This window comes from Chiroxiphia lanceolata, chromosome 6 (assembly GCF_009829145.1).
Source record: "Chiroxiphia lanceolata isolate bChiLan1 chromosome 6, bChiLan1.pri, whole genome shotgun sequence".
Taxonomy (NCBI): domain Eukaryota; kingdom Metazoa; phylum Chordata; class Aves; order Passeriformes; family Pipridae; genus Chiroxiphia; species Chiroxiphia lanceolata.
The window spans coordinates 31,038,135-31,055,096 of NC_045642.1; the positions used below are offsets into that span (position 1 = coordinate 31,038,135).

At 39.3% G+C, this 16,962-nt stretch overlaps 1 protein-coding gene across 12 annotated transcripts in view; it reads right to left on the reverse strand.

The window, feature by feature from the left end:
• The window catches only part of RAD51B (RAD51 paralog B), a 426,980-nt gene extending 414,006 nt beyond the window's left edge, over positions 1-12,974 (reverse strand). For 9 of the 12 annotated variants that reach the window (XR_004357586.1, XM_032691028.1, XM_032691026.1 and 6 more), the window contains exons 1-5: positions 12,565-12,677; positions 11,443-11,536; positions 10,603-10,716; positions 9,438-9,554; positions 3,870-4,006 (exon numbers count right to left, since the gene is read on the reverse strand). Coding sequence is in view for 11 of the 12 variants with exons in the window: in XM_032691028.1 (XP_032546919.1) it covers positions 3,870-4,006; positions 9,438-9,554; positions 10,603-10,716; positions 11,443-11,536; positions 12,565-12,614 (512 nt within the window). In the remaining variant the exon portion in view is untranslated. Of the gene's footprint in view, positions 1-3,869; positions 4,007-9,437; positions 9,555-10,602; positions 10,717-11,442; positions 11,537-12,487; positions 12,678-12,918 lie in introns of those variants that run through there. The other 3 variants (XM_032691024.1, XM_032691022.1, XM_032691023.1) reach the window with 3 other exon arrangements.
• Between the last annotated feature and the right edge of the window lie 3,988 nt (positions 12,975-16,962).

Here is a 16,962-nt window from a genome sequence, read left to right on the forward strand (position 1 = left end):
TAAGAAGATACCAAGTAATACTGGAAAGCTTTTAAAAAGGAAAAGCATACTTTATCAGTCAGACTGAAATACTGGAAGTCAGAACAGTTAGGTTCACTTCTCAGTGATGCTCAGTCAGTGGTACACAAGGGAAAGACATAATGTGTCTGTAAACAAAGAAAGATAATATCTCCTCTAGAAGGAAACTGCAAAGTTTTTACTCAATGCAAAGTTCTTCAAATTTTATACAAGAGGTTCCACTCAATGATCAAACATTCTCCTATTCTAATTATTGTATCTAAATACTATTTTCATTTAAACAATACTAGTCTCCAACTCAAACCATCTTCCCTTTCACCTCTATCTTGCGGGGAAAACAAAGTGTCACCACAGAAATTTAACAAGCTGATAAGAAACAGAAGATCCAGCCAACATGGAAGCAGGACTGCAAAGAACAGAGCCCAGTCCGACTTCAAGTACTTATGCAAGCAGTACATATATGGAAAGTTTATCTGACAAAGTGAAAATCTTTTCACAGATAATCTCTCCTTAAAAACACAAATAAGGTCATTTGGATGGGTGATTGTTTCTGTTTTACCAGTTACACAAAATCATTGAGGAAACTAAATGGTATGCATTTTAGAAATGCTGACTGCCTACAAACCCTACAAAGCCATGGGAAAGAAGTTCCACTCCTCTGAACACAAAGCAATTTTATCTAGGTCCTTAAAGAGATGATCCAAGAATTTAACTTTGAAAATCATAGTTATAATCTGCACAATGAAATTTTTTTCCATAATGAAAGTTTTATTTTTTAATAACAGAAAATGCTTAATTGTTTGTATTTTAAGCAGACATATCCCACTACCTATAGCTTGAGTGGCTTCTAGTGGATTATATTTGTGGGCACAACTTACTGTTATTATCTCAACGCTTTTGATTTAGACCCCTTTCATTAAAATATGTAATGTTAAAGCTATTTTAAGAAAAAAAATTTGAAATCCATTTTATTTGGTTTAAAAATAGAAGCACTAAGCTTGAGTGTTAAGATACTTACCCTGAGCAAACAATTTCATTTTAATAGCTTGATTCTCATTCATTAAATACATTACTTATTACACATAAACTTGTCCTGCAGAACTTCCAGAGACAGAATTTTGTCTGCCCACCTGCACAATTAATCATGCAGATCATTTGGGCAACAGTGAGCCGCCATTCAACAGCCTGCAGGAAGTGAGATTTCACTGTGCTTTCTAAAGAGCATGTACATCACAAAGAACATCGTTATACTGAACAACATAAAGTGATACACGAAAATCTTGCCAAGATTGCAGCACTACTCTTAAGAGTTCCACGTGGGTTCAAAGTTCCTTAATATCTAAATCCTGTTTGTCATGATGAGACCAAAATCTTCACAGAACATGTTTTCTGCAATCAGGGTAGATCCATTATGTATCCATATAATCTGTTCTCAGCTTTGGTTCACAGAAATTTGTACCTAGTGTTTTTCACAAGCAATAAGTATGACTAGCAAAAAAAGCCAACCTAACAAATTCTTTTCAGACTTTCTGAGTACATCTGGTATGTTTTCAGTTAATAGCTGGCTACTACAAAACTGATGACAACAATTTTGATTTCCAGACTTACTACAGCCCTTTCGTCTACCTGTCCTACTGTCCACATTCTGACAAAGAGGAATGACAGACACCATCTGCACTGTTACAGCTGTCTCTTATAAAAATAGTGCCAGCTAAATGTCTCCATCTGGCCCTTTAAATTAAGATGCTATTAATATTCTATGATTTGCCTTCTTATCTGAGGTGTTTAGAACAACAATAAAACCAAAATATCTTTTATTTACCATCTACTAATAATACAGGGTTACAGAATCTTAAGAAAATTCAAGTTAGGAAGAGAACGCATGAGACTTCTAGGCCAAAAAATTGTTCAATATAGAGCCAGCTATTAAGTTAGAACAAGTTACTTGAGTCTTTACCTATTTTGGAAGCCTCCAAAGATGGAGGCAGCACCACCTCTCTGGACAACCTTTATTTTACCACAAAGACAGTCAGGAATTAGAAAGCTTCTCCATATACCAGCACAGAAATGGATTTCAATCTATGCCTGCTGGCCCCCTGCCACACATCACTGTGCCATCTTCTCCACAGCCTCCTTATTGGCAAGAGAAGGCTTCTGTGAGATCTCCCAAAGCCTTCTCTTCTCTAGACCGAGTAAGTCCTCAGTCTCTCCACAAACAGCAAGTGTTCCCGCTCCCAACCATCTTGGTAGTCCTTTGCTGAACTTCCTGCAGTTTGTCCCGTATTCCTTATACTGAGACTCCAAAACTGGACCCAGAATCTAGGTGCAGTCTAACATATACAAACTAAAAGGGGATATGCACCTCCCTCACTCTGCTGGTTCAGCTCCTTAGAGACTGCAACACAGAAAGTATAAGAAATTGTCAGTCTGCTGAAATTGTGTTTATCATTTCCAATTGAGTAATACTATATATGATTTAATACATAAATATACTCATCCTTAGTAATAATGTTATTTTCATCACATTTCCATTCTATGAAATATTGTATTTTCAGCAGTTTCATTTTCATGTTCACCTGATTTCCTTTTCTTTAGCATTCACTTCTAAACAACAAGTCTTAACTCACTCGTTGGGTCCTACTTTTTTTTCCTATTTACATTTCAGGGATCTGAAATGAAACCTAAGTGCTATGTAAGGGGGGAAGCACCATATTTTGCAGAGCCATCGCTTGAAGCTTTTTTTCTTTGACATATTACACTTCAAACTTTTGTGAAATTAACTTGATAAAAAACAGGGTTTGAAACCCAACTTTCTCGTCCATAACTTCAAATGAATAAACAATGCAAACAGGTTTGCATCTGATACTCCAGATTCGGGCCATGGCTATAATTACAAAATCACCCAAAATATCTAAATTCTTTCAAAGAATATTTTTCTGCCCATTTTTCTACACAAACAAGCATGTGACTACTGTACTTCTTGTCCTCTCTCGGACCCTTATGAACTTTTGAACTTGCTCATTCCAAACAACAGGGGAAAAGGAATAGAAATTTAAAAAATGTGAAATCCTCATTGTTTAGGAAAGTTGGTAGCTAAGTACAGTAAATTAGAGCTACCTTTAATGAAACACTGCAGGATTATTTCAACAGTTAATCACTCAGTCAACATGGGGAAGAGTGGCAACCAATACATGCATACGTCTGTTCTCTCAATACAGCACATAGTGTCTCCTGCACATTCAGAACACTGTAAGTACACAGCTGAGCAGTTTCGGTCCGATGGGCCAAGCAGGAGACATTAGAAAAATCAGAGATGTTATAGAGGTAAGGTAGTATAGTAATGTACGGCTGCTAAGGGTATAGGAAAAATGCGAGCTCACTCAGAAGGAAACCAGAAGTGCAGAAGGACACAGGGTCCCACTCAGAAGTAGGAAAGAAATCTGAAGGAAAAGTAGCTACGTCAGTCCTACTGTTCACCAAAAAATCTCCGTTTCCTTTGTAGTCAAAATGAGGGGCCTTTACATCCTCAAAACCTTCCCCTTAACTCCACAAACTAAATTGCAAAGAAAGATTTCAGGTACAAGACTGATAATAACATCTATAAATTGAAGAGCATGCCATCCACTTTGCCATACCAGAAACTGTAATCTGCAACATCATTCAAATTAGGAAGGTGAGCAAACCATTCTATTAAATTAATTTCAACACCTATGGAATAACTGCATATACCAGAGGAATAGTTAATAACTACCACAGGTATCTAAAAATGCATCATTATTGCTCAGAAAATAATTGAAGGCTCCAAGATAAAAGGTCCTAAGAAGTGTATACTTTAGATTTTTGCATCTTACCTTTCAGCACTGAATGCAGACTCTGTGTCAATGTATATAACTGCCCCATCAAGTCCTCCCATGCTTAGAGGCAGTGTAGCCAGAACACTCAGCATAATACAAAATTGAGTTTTGCCACAACCTGGTGGGCTAGTTATCTGGAAGAAAAAAGATTAGTAACATAACATTCATTTTACATAACTGTACTTTTATCTTCAACCCATCAGACCGTACTCAAATTTTGCTCCTTCAGCTACCACAGGAGGAGACAGACATGAAAAGACAGAATGCAGCCCACAAAGAGCAACTTTGAGTTACTGCTTTGCAGTCAGACTCATCCACTGAAGAATAAACAGCTTTACAGACCCAGCATTATGCTTGCACTTTATTTTTTTTGACATCATTATTACTTTTCAAATTTGCAGTCCTCTACTCTCTCCCTCACTCACAAGATCCTCCCTAGAGACACCTAGTTCTCTTCCATCCCTGTGCTACCTTCTAAAATAGAGAATAATTAGGCGATTCACAGTTGACATTCACGTGTCACCAATGGCCTTTAGAGCTGAAAACAAAGTCCAGAGCTAACCAGCTCACAGATGTAAATGACTGCTTAGGAATCATCATTACTTTGGTTAAACCAGGTCTCCCTTGGAAATCACAAGGATAATTGCTTATATCCTTTAAAGACTGAATGTTCAGTGTGAGCCATATATATACATAAAACAGATTTTATCTGCCCCAGAGACTACACTCTGCTCTGTAGTATGTATTCTTTCATTGGTGTTAACTCCCTATTACCATATTTCAACACCAACACCATTCAATGATCCAGACCAGCTTGCCAATTCTAAGCTTTCACCTGTGCTCACTAAAAGCCCCCTGTGGTTAAGGTTCCAGTACAATTTTGATTGAAGAAAAAAACCACAGGGATCCAAAGAATACATTGTTTGATGAGATCACCAGTTTCTGAGAACAATATTTTTCTACTAGAGATGGCAGTCTGCTGTTCTTTATCCACTGTAGATTTTGCAGAGATTGTAAATGAATGCTGGGCTCTGTGTTCAGATAATTGTAAGTTCATTACTACTATGGCGAGTCTTTAAATACAATCCCACATTGTAACTGCTTCTGAGAAGGGAGATGATGAAATCTTAAATACTTAAGAGGGCTGAAAAACAGCTGAGTGACTTTAGGCGCTAGAAACAGAGTGATGGATTCATTCTGATGCTAGCAGGTAAAAGCAAGCCTCTCCAGGGAAATTAAACTCCAAAATGAAGCATACCTCCTCAAAACACCTAGTATTGCCAAAAAGAAACCTTAAAACAGAGAGACACTCAAAATCAAACTGATTTTTGAGACTACACACACCAGAGTTTGGTTTTAAGCACAGACACCCTTTAACCACTAGGTATTACAATATTGCTATGGTTTTAAGTAGCAGCAGCATGAGTTGAAGCACAGAAAATTTACAGGGAAGGACCTCATTAGCTACAGTTAACAGTTGGTTAAAATCCCTTTAATCATCTTTGTCTTTAAACAAGGCCTGAAAGCCAAGCCATATCAGTCAATCTACTTGAAGCTTTGATGCAACAGAAGCTTTAGATGATTTTTGTTTAGAAGCACACATTGCATTTAGAGAATTAGAGATCACGAATCAGTCGTATTTATGCAATTATCTGTCCTTCAGCCAGTGCACTTAAATTACAGAATATCATATCAACAATGGCTGCTACATTTTAATCTAAACCCAAAGCATATATAAAAAACACAGAGGCAATACACATTCCTTAGACTGTGATAGCCAAGGAACCTCACCAGCTGTTTCTGGTTAAAAAGAAGACTTGAAATGAATGAGGGGAGGGCATCAATCCAATTGTTAAAATAAAATGTTTAGATAACTGTGAGGACATCCTGTAAAAATGCCTGTAATTTCAGCCTTGCCTGAGAGGTGCACTGGAATCAACGTTTCAGTGGCTGATGCAGGAACTAATTTAGCAGAGTTGCTATAAAAATGTCTGAGGATATGAGCATCGTATCAGAGAAAGAGAAGGAGCTTTGCAGGACAAGCTAGTATAAGGAAGCAAGCCAATTGAGCAGGAGAGCATTTCTATTCCCAAAAACAATACTTCATCTTTCATCAGTATTCCTTTAAAGGGCATTAAAACAGACTTTTAAATAATCCACAGTAAACAGTTTTAAACTACATTTTATTGTATTTACTACAGGTTCAGTGTAGCCAGAATACTCAGCAAGTGTTTCTGAACACTACCATCCTAGTTAAAATTCCTCTAATATAATTTAAATTGAATGTCAGCAAAAAGTTTGCTTGGTTTGTTTTACTCTGAATTTGCTCAGAAAAAAATCACCCAAATAGAAATGTGAAGACTACAACAGTTTTTAATTTACCTCTGCCTAAAAAAAATATACTTTTATTTTTCAATAAGCTATATATTATTTTCTCTGGCACACCTGGAGGGTTTGGATGAAGTCACAAGGAGCTAATTCTTCTTCAGCTACCAGGAGATTAAATTCTTCAATATTCACAAAGTAATTAATTTAATTTTTCCTCATACGAGTTGGCCTAAAGCTCTGACATTTGACCACAGAATTTCAGCTATGATTTAATTTCCTACTTAAAATCTCACAGTGGTTTGGAGAAAAAAATGGTCTGAGACAGTGTAACACAAATCAAATCCCTCTGGTACTCAAAACGCAAGCAGCTTTGGCTGTAGAAGACAACCACCACAAGTCTTAATCTTGTGGCTCATGCACTCAAATTCCAAGTTTCCAGCCACCATTACTGCTGGGTAAACCAACAGGAAGACAATGATTTAGCCACACCAGTCAGGAAGTAAATGCTGTACCAGCATACTTTTGAACAGAACTTTCTATATTTAATACCTGAAAAGTAAATAAAAAGCAATACATATTTATTTTTTTTTAGACACCTCTAATCTCTTGAGTTATTAATTTAATTCCTGGAGTCTACCTAGTTCTCCATAGGATATTCCTGACTAAAGAGTTATTATGTATCAGTATTGTCAACCAAGCCCAAGGTACAGGTGAAAGAACGCAGTGTTGGCAGTTCTTGTACAGACATCTACATCATTGTCTGTCAGTGAGATCCCCCACTGAAGAGAACTGCACCAGGCAGGTCTTCTCACTCTTAACCAAAATATGTTAGAATACAAAAAACATTCAAAAGCTTTTTTTCAGGAGAAAACTTAAAGTGAAACACCTTTCCTGGTGCAGTGCTTTTCATTTACAATTAGATAAAAGTTCAGCCTATCTTTGAATATATTAATTCCCCCCAACTAATTTTAAATATGATGATACATAGAGAGTATGACCATTGTTAAAATAGAGATTTGCAAGTTTCCCAGATTTCCTCATATCTAAAGAGATAAGTATTTTAAGGAAACACTGAGGTGAAAATATTAAAATTGGGTATTGTGAAAATCGACCAGGCTACAAAGTAGTACAAAATAAACAGCACTGCAAAATTAAGCATTCGCATTAACTTCCTGTAGAGCATTATTTTATACCCTCTCAGGAAAATTATATTTGACATCCACAGTTTAAGATCAACTGCTTGGTTAGCTTACTTCAAAATAAAATTAACAAAAAGAAAAAAAGAAAAAAACACCAACACAAAACCTAGAAGTCAAAGGTTAGCTAAGCTCCTCTAAAACTCCTAGCATGTCAACCACTGCTTTTCCCAGATCTCCCTCTGAAGCAATGCCAAGAACGTGGCAATCAGCAAGCCTGAATTCTATTACGCTCCAGAGCCATTCTACCTGGTCTTCATGCAAGAATATGTCAGATACACCACGCTGATTGCTGAATGATAGCTCCAATTTAGGATTAAAAACAAAGACAAATATTCATCGCAGCAGCCTCGTAAAATAACTGTGTGGCTCTGTGGACCCAAAATCACATCAACTTGGTTTTTAAGCAGAAAAAAATATTCCATATTCAGTACTCCAAATATTTGGGCACCACTCATGAGCCAGTCAGTCCTATCACAGAAAAGACATCTCTATTCTACTTTTTTCTCCCACTTGCACAGCAGTGGCCCTGCATTTCAACTAAACCACAATGTATAAGCATTCATTAAGCAACATAAGATGGGAACAGCCATTCTCTGCCTTCAGGAAAAAAAAGGTTAGTAGACCACACGGAAATCCTGGAAATCCACATCCTAGCTGAAAGCAAGCATCATTTCATTTCAGACATGGACTATGCTATTTCATCAGTTCACTGGATGAACAATAAGAGATAAGAAAAGACATCAAAGTACACCTAGTGTAGTCACTGCTTTGCTGATAAAAATATTTTCAGCAACTAAAAACTCATCTCCTGTGAAGGCACTATCCTCAACAGCAGTATAGTTACAATGTCAGGACCATGCATACCACGCTACTACATACAGTAACAGCTCTTTCTTCTTCAATTAAACCGAATTTAGCAAGCTATTTCTCCCAGAATTTAAAGACTCCCAGTGTTGATCTTAAGTTCTTCTGATCCAAATTTCTTATAGTAAATTGACAACAAAGTTAGGCCTAGATATGAGAGATCAATATAAGTTCTTAATCAATATCTGTTCTTAAACATTTTTATGACCTGAGTGGTGTATATTCCTGTACATCATAAAAAAAAAGAAAGACTCAGAATCTTTAAAAACTAATATCCCCTCATTACATAAGAGTTTACTAGAGTAGAAACTGTTTAGTCTAAACTCAGTGTTGCTTAAACACTAGTATGTTTTAAGTCACTATCTGTTTTCATGAGTCATTTCTATCTGAGATCAAAATCAATCTAGCTTGATTATAAGGTGTGGAAAAAATTTATTTTCTTCACAGTATGATTTTCATAACTTCTCACTTTTAGTCCTCTACAAAGAAAAGCACTTGTTAAGGACTGTTAAGGCGTTCAAGGGAAAAAATTGTTTCAACCTGTCTATATTCAGAGCATGACTCACACAATATATAGGTCTTCTACAGGGCACAGATGACTTCAGAACTTTAAGACAGCAAGTACGGCCACACTGCATAAAAGCATCCATCTAGCTATGGATTTGTCGCTAACAAGAATCTAAACCAGATAGCTTGGGGAATAACCCAGGAGCAGGGCACACATATAATGATACTCTCTCCAATATATAAGTTCCTCCAACTCCATTTGCAGGTCAGCAAATTCCTAGTGCAATCAGAGATTGCATCTTTGTATTTTTATAATACTCTGTGACTCCTATGAGCATCTACTCAAATCCCACCTTTCCGGATTACAGAAACTATGCATGTTATCACTTTCCATGAGGCCATAGAGAAATCCAGATACTAGACCAATTTAATTGTAAATAAAATTCAAAGAAAAAAAGACAGCATTATCCAAAGTCTAGAGAGTGACAGTTAAATAGATAGAGAGATATGTAATCTGTAGTTCTGCAACCTTCCCGCTGCAAAATCCAGCCAACAATTCTCACGAATTTCCTGTGAAAATTTTCACTTTTTTTAAAGGAAGTGAAGGAGTGATTTTTGACTTCTAGGTGTAATGCTCAACTGAAGTAACATATATTAAACAAGTTACCTCTGTGAGGGACCCACAAGGTACTCCACCATGCAAGACTCTATCCAAACTATGCAGCGTGGTGGATAAAAAAGCTGAAGAGGGACTGACAGACTTCCTTAGTTTCATTTCATAAGCCTGCAGGAGGAGGGAGGAAAAAAACAAAAGACAACAAACAAATCAGAAAATGTCTTTTTTAAATGGAAATAGGAGACTTGTACTTGCTTTCATCAACCTGGTATGACAACAGTTGCCAATGAGCAGAGTACTCCTATCTTCAACTTTAGTCTGCTTAGTTCATCACACTTACATCCCATTTATATCTCACAGAGTAAATTTTAAAGTCTTTTTTATTTCCCTCACCACAATATTAAATAATAAGCCTTTAATAACGAAATGACAGAAGTTTTCTCCATTCCTATTCAAAAAGGTTTGCTTTTAACCCATAAAAATCCAAGTTCTAAATAAGTAAACAGTATATGTATGGTTAGTGACCATCACAAAACCCTCACATGAAATCTAAAACCAAAAACTCCCTCATCGACGTTCATTACCAATCTGAAACTAAGCGGGTTGAAGGAAAGTTTTGCTAAACAGTCCCAAGTCTTTGAATAAGCCTCTGTAGGTACTCTAACCATTCATCATTTTCCACTTTGCCAAAAGAGAATCCAGCCACTGCCTTGCAGCTAATGTGTTTCCTTCTTGCACTCCCCTCAGTAGAGTGTCTTACCTGTAGAGTAAGGCACACTACAGCTCATTAGAAAAAATCCTCAAGAAATTATTTTCAGGATCACTTCACTTCTCAGCACCACTTTTATATCTAAAATTTTCATACTGAAATTCTTAGTCTTTTTCTGTATTAAACAACTCGTTTGTTTTTTTAGTTGCAGGATCCAGACTAGAAGCAATTTTTACATGCTGGATTGCAAGAGAGGATAACCTATTTCCCTACTGCACTCAGAACAGATGCTGCAAGCCTGAACAATCTCTTGAGGCTACAGCACCTAATAAATGTAACTGCATCAAACTAAAGTGTGTCAGAGATCTAAATTTAAAACCAAAAATATTACTTAATTGTGCAATAAAACCAAGACGCTCCATGCCTCCTGGCTAAAAAGATGAGTGACAATGTTCAGGTTTTTCCCTCATATTTTATCAAGAACAGTATCAACACAAGTATACTTACTGTCTGCATTTTGGGAGCACAAGCTCGGCTGACTTTACAAAGAAGCTTCTGCACCTCATAGTAGCTCTGTCCCGTCACTTTCATTAGCTCCAAGAGGGAAAGACATAAAAAGTCCTGAAAGATAATAAAGCAGTTCAGGGAGCTCAACCTAGGAATCCAGGCTGGGGACTAAACTGATGCAAACTATATACAACTGGTACCCATTCCACAGGTGTACCAACTCTGCCACGTTATACACTATTATGCTGTATCTCTCCTACCTTTTCCTCATACAGTATACTAAAAGAAATTGTATTCATATTTTAAAAGACATGGACTAAGAGGACCAACCATTTAAGATCTGTGTGATGGAACTGCAACAAGATAACACCATTTTGCCCACCTGAAACACATTAAAAACACATTTAAGTCTTCCAAATTGCAGTGCTAGGCAGAGATTCTCTATATATGATGCATATTGCTGAAATACATAGGGCCTCTTGGCTCATGGACAGCTTCTTGTCCACCAGGGCCCCCTCTCTGCCCTGGTGAGGGGCAGAGCTGTTGTTCTCTGCAGAGCTGTTTCCACAACTTCTCTACCTCCACAGGGGTAGTAAGTCCATAAAAGTTTAAATGTTTTAGTTAGGCATCTATCATTTTAAAGCTCTATTTTTACAAAGCAGCAGGCCAGATGGTGTCTGAAATGCCCTCTACTTCACAGAAAGTAAAGCTTCCTGTTTAATTACAAAAAAGCGAACACCACGTGCATTAAAGCAACACAAACACACACAAAAAAACCACCTCTAAAATAAAAACCAACCACAAAAAAAACATACCCCGTAAACAAAATAACATTTTCACCTGACAGGTAGTGATCTGACAGCGACTCAGCCTCTCACACAGCTCCTGAGACAACTGTGCTCTTCTTAATTTCTTAGCAGCCATGCTCCTCAACCTGCACAGCAAACAAAAAAAAAAATTTTTGAAAGATGATTTGAATATTACTGTGCAATTTCACTCACTCTTTGCTAAAGAACAGGAAAGTGTGCACACATGTGCATATATATACCTATATATAAATGATACAATGTGATACAGATTTCCCCCGTAAGTCTGCATCACATTAAGTTATATTACCACTCTGAAAGCACTTTTGTTAAATTACATCTCCTCATATTTGACCATGTATGAGATCATGCCAAACAGAATGGAAGAGTCAGCAATGTTTATAAGACAGGTGTTTCTGGGATGTAAGAAAGCTGGAAATTACTCAGTCATGAGCTGAATAAGAACTCCTCATGCTATACTGCACTGGAAAGAAATAAGTTATCTTTGGATGCCTGAACATGAATTGTAGAGCAACCATAGTAAGCATTCAGCCCTAGAACATAAACTGTTAGAACACACACTCGGTTCTGGTGACCCAGGATTCATGACAGGTGTTAAAAGAACAAAAAGCCTGAAGGGTTGGAAAGATACTTTAGCATGCAAGAGTCAAGATGATCAGTCAAACCCATCTCGTAATGTTCTATGTACAGTTTACAAACCAAACACACTCAATAAAGAATTCTTTAATTTAGCCAACAATGTAAAAGAAACCACAGACCGAAGCTGAGTATATGAAGAAGATAACATTATTTATTCAAAAAATGAACAAAAATACCAGATAAACCTTAAGACCATTTTATGTAGCAGGTAAGACTATTCTGCAGCTATGGATCCTTTTCCCCCTCAGTTATGTACATTTGTCCTCTTTTTTTTTTGTCATTCCACTCTACTGAACAAAACCCCATGGGATGGTGTTTGGCTCAGTACAACCCAAACCACACATATACGTGTTTTTGAGCACATCGCTGTTTCACACAGACTCTTTAGGCAACATTCATAGTATTAACACAATTAATACAGACAGGTAAGACGAAAGGTTTCATAATGCAGTAAGTGCAAAAATCGTAAATATTTGCCATGATGCAAAACTATTACAGCTTCGCAGACGCACAGGCCTCCACATCTTCACAAGAAGGAAACTTCATTGCCCCGTCTACAGAAAACGCTCCTTACACAGGAGGAAACCCAACCGTCTGACGCACCCCGGCCGCCCAGCCCAGCGGGCTCCGGCGCCCGCCCGCCCCATCGGCCGGGATCCCGGGATGCGCCTGCAGCCGGAGACCCAGCCCAACCCTCTCTCGCCCCGGGAAGCACCGCGAGCACCAGAAAACCCGCTCCCGCCGCAAACCAGCCTCACCCCCGTGACTCGGGGGCGTCCCGCCGGGCCCCGCCAAGCCGTAAAAAACCCACCCGCCCGCCCTCCCGGGGCGCAGCGCGGTCCCCGCGCACCTGAGAACTTTTTCAAAGCTTCCCCGCGGCGGGCGAGAGGAGGCGGGACCGCCGGGCCAGACCCATGCTCTCAATTGGCTGAGCTCCCGCCAATCCCCGCGCAGCGCTGGCGGCAGGCGGCGCGCGGGGCATGCCGGAAGCGGTAGTTTCGGGGGAGGGAGGGAAGCCGGGAGTCTGGTCCTGTGATGGCGGCGGCTCTGGCCGGGCATCGCCCTACTGCACCCGCTCCTCTGGGGGGAAGGAGAGGCGCAAAGGGTGTTCACTGTTCATTCCGCGCGTGAAACTGAGCGCCTCCCCCGAGGCAGGAGCCTTGCACGGCGCTTCCGTACTGTACCCTAGATATTCCTGCCGTCCTCTGCACAGAAAACGTCAATAAACCCCAAAAGTCTCCAGCATGGAGAATGCCATCCATGCGTTCAGTTGCTAGTAAAGAATATTGGATTGGTGGTTCTCGTCTTCAAACTGAGGACTTACATACACCTGATGAGCTACCCGCTGTGGGAGAAATGCCTTTGGTGCTGAGGAAACTATTGCCCTGTAGTGTGAATCAGAATCGATTAGGTAGGAAAAGGCCTCTTGAGATCATCGAGTGCAACCCGTGACTGAATACCACCATGTCAACTGGACCATGGCACTAAGTGCCACGTCGAGTCTTTCCTTAAACACCTCTAGGGATGGTGACTCCACCACCTCCCTGGACAGCCCATTCCAATGTCTAATCACCCTTTCAGTGAAGAAATTATTCCTCATGTCCAGCCTAAACCTCCCCTGGCACAGCTTGAGGCTGTCCTCCCCTATCACTAGTTGCCTGGGAGAAGAGACCAGCCCCCATCTAGCTACAACCTGCTTTCAGGTATTTGTAGAGATCAGTAAGGTCTCCCCTGACTCTCCTTTTTTCCAGGGTGAACAACCTCAGGTCCCTCAACCGCTCCTCATATAATTGACTCTCTAGACCCTTTACCAGCTTTGTTACCCTTTTCTGGACTTGCTCCAGCACCTCAATGTCCTTCCTGAATTGAGGGGCCCAGAACTGGACACAGTACTCAAGGTGTGGCATTGTCAGTGCCAAGTAGAAGGAAAGAATCATTTCCCTAGTCCTGCTGGCCCTACTATTTCTGATACAGGGAATGTCTGAGTGTAACAGGTAGAAGCAGTCATAAAACATGACTGACATGAATGGCTATGGGGTGAGTCCAATTCGATACTAGAAAGTACTGAAGTTAGTACTGTGTGCATGTTATCTGCATAATCTTTACAGTTCTACAAATTAAACTTACTGAAGAAAAAAAATAGACCAATGTTATCTTGGACATGTACTGAGAAACTGGGCATTGGGAACTGCATAGCCCAGGTTTTGTCTATTCTGAAAAAGAAATGCCACAGCAAAGCTGCAAAATACAGAACATTTCAGCCACTTCTCTAAACAAGTGATAAGGAGAAACAGGAAGAAGCTATCATGAAATGCGCAAAAACTGTAGTGTCAAAAAGAGTCAGCAGAATCAGTGTTTCTTTCATACCCTGAAGGGGGCTTACATATCCAAAAGAATTCCAGAGGATATAAGAAGCTAGACAGATATAAGAAGCAGCCCATACAAAAGCAACTCAGAGCTTTAGTGAATAGGTAGCTGAACAGGGAGAGATGGCATAGAGGAAGAGCTCCTCCTAGTGTAGTTGACCTTTAAAAGTTGACTTGAAAAATATAAGTCACAACTGAGAAAAGCTGTCTAAGGAAAGAGAAAGGATGTCTGTTGCTGCAGTTGTTTCCATGTAAACAGGAGTACATGACCATGGTATAACTCGTCATGGACTACTCATGGACTATTTCCTCCTCAATAAAGGAGTAGCAGGAGCCTGACCTTCTCACTTGAGGTGCAAGAAAAAGGAGGATTGCCTTGATGACTTTTTTTCCTCCCACAAATGCCTTGGGGCTTGCCATTCAGCTCCAGGTCAACAGGCTTCCTTTCCACTTTCTACAAAAACAGAATACCTGTATTAAACCAGAGAACTGTTCTGGGATGTTGAGCAAGGGAAGCAAATCTTAGCAGCCAAGTAGTTAAAAAAAATTTGTAAGCAAAATCAATATACCCTGGTAGCTCTCCTACAAGTGCTTTGAATCTCATTTCTCGCTAGTGTCATGACTGTTCAACTCTCTGCTTCTCAGATCTGCAGATACACTTTTAAACCTACTGGCAAATAATTGTGCACCGTCTTCTCTGTAAATTGAGAGAAATAATATTCAGAGGATAATCAGAGACGTGTTCACATACACAGCAACACAGCAGGCAGCTCCACAGCTTCCATATATTTGACTAGGATAGTAGTTGCTAGGGAGTCAGGGCCCTCTGCAAACAGCTCTGCTGTGTGACCTTGGTCAAGCCCCTTCACGATAGGGTATCTGTTTTCCTTCTCAGTTTTGCTTTTACCTATTTAGTCTGCAAACAGAGTAAGTAATGCCAACCCAATAGACTTAAGTGTCAGGCATGATACAGCAGAGAACTGCTCTAGTCTAAGCCTTTTGTTGCTTCTGGAACTTATAATAAGAAGGGATTAAAAAGCTAAGATATAATTACTTTATAAGAACTAAGCTTCACCACACTAATTTAAGAAGGTCATTTAAACTGGCAACACTGGAGAAAGACACAGAAAGGCGAAGCATAACAGCATCAGCAAGCTAAGTCTCACAGAAACAGAGTGATCTAATATCAAGCACACCAATTAAAATAAAAAAGGGAATGGTGATTAGCTTTCTAAGGGGCAAGCAAAAAGAGACAGAGTCTGATCTGAAGGGCTCATGATGAAATACTTATCAGTTCTTACCCAAATAAATACTCAGCAGTTAGGAATTCTGTAAGTCTGGAATTGAAAAGATAATGGCAAGATTTTTGCTTTCTGGAACAGAATCCATGGAAAAGTTTCTTCCTCAAACCCAAGACAGCCTTTTGTGGCCATTTTCAGATAATAGTTTGCATTCTGGAACATTTCAGGTGATTCATATAATTACTAACACAGTATCAGCTCACTGATACTGACTACAATCCTCAGGTTTATTACTATTTTCCAGCAATCAATTCTTGCCTTAAAATTAGCAATGTTCCCATACCCCTGTGAAAGTGTCGTCCCAAAAGAGTTTACTTTAAGAGAATATAGCTGAGAATATAACAATTCTGACTCACAAGGGTAATCCAGATATTCAGAGCAATTCCCCACCTTATGCTTGCTGACTAGTGTCTAATTAGTCTAATATATTCTTTTTCCTTGGGGTTATCTCCTTGATGCCTACTACATTCTTTAATAGAAAAAAAAATTACTCATGAGCTCCTGAGATTGGAAAACAGTTATAGATCAGTCCCTGCTTTCCTGGGATTAAGGTCCCAAGAGGTTGCTCAATAACAATACACAAAGGAACCTCCAATGAAGTATACTTTCCATTGCTGTCTCCCCAGAGGAGTTGCAGATTTACTTCCAATCCTTTGAGGTTCCCCCATCTCAAAAAAAGAAATTCAAAGGATATCATAAGGAGGCCTGCACCCTGGTTAAAAATGGTTTATATTCCATGCCATCCATACGAGCACAGCTTTAGCAAAGCTCCTTCAACTTGCAATTTTGCCAGCCACATCTGTTCCAGGGGTGGGATGGAGGGAAAGGAAACCATCTTTCTGTTGTTTCTACAAGCTGTTCAGCAGAACCTTGCTGTCATCATCAGCTATAATAAACAAATCAAGAACAACAGACCTGTGAAAAAGTAGACCATCTTTTTATTCTGTCTTATTCTCCCCTTCCCCCAGTCCTCTGAACAGTCAATGGACCAGATAAATGTTTGTCCTCAGAAAATTAACCTTTTTCCTCCTGCTCAGGAGGAAAACCCAATTATAATGAATCCACTCAGGTATTAGTGAAGACCTGTCTCACCACACACCTTTACACCCAGAAAAAAGAATATTTTTTTTCTCAGGACAGGCAGAAGACATTTCTCTGTTTTCTGCCTCTTCACGCATCCTCCTCTGAATCCAGAATTATTCATCACCCCCAAAACTATTTCAGAAA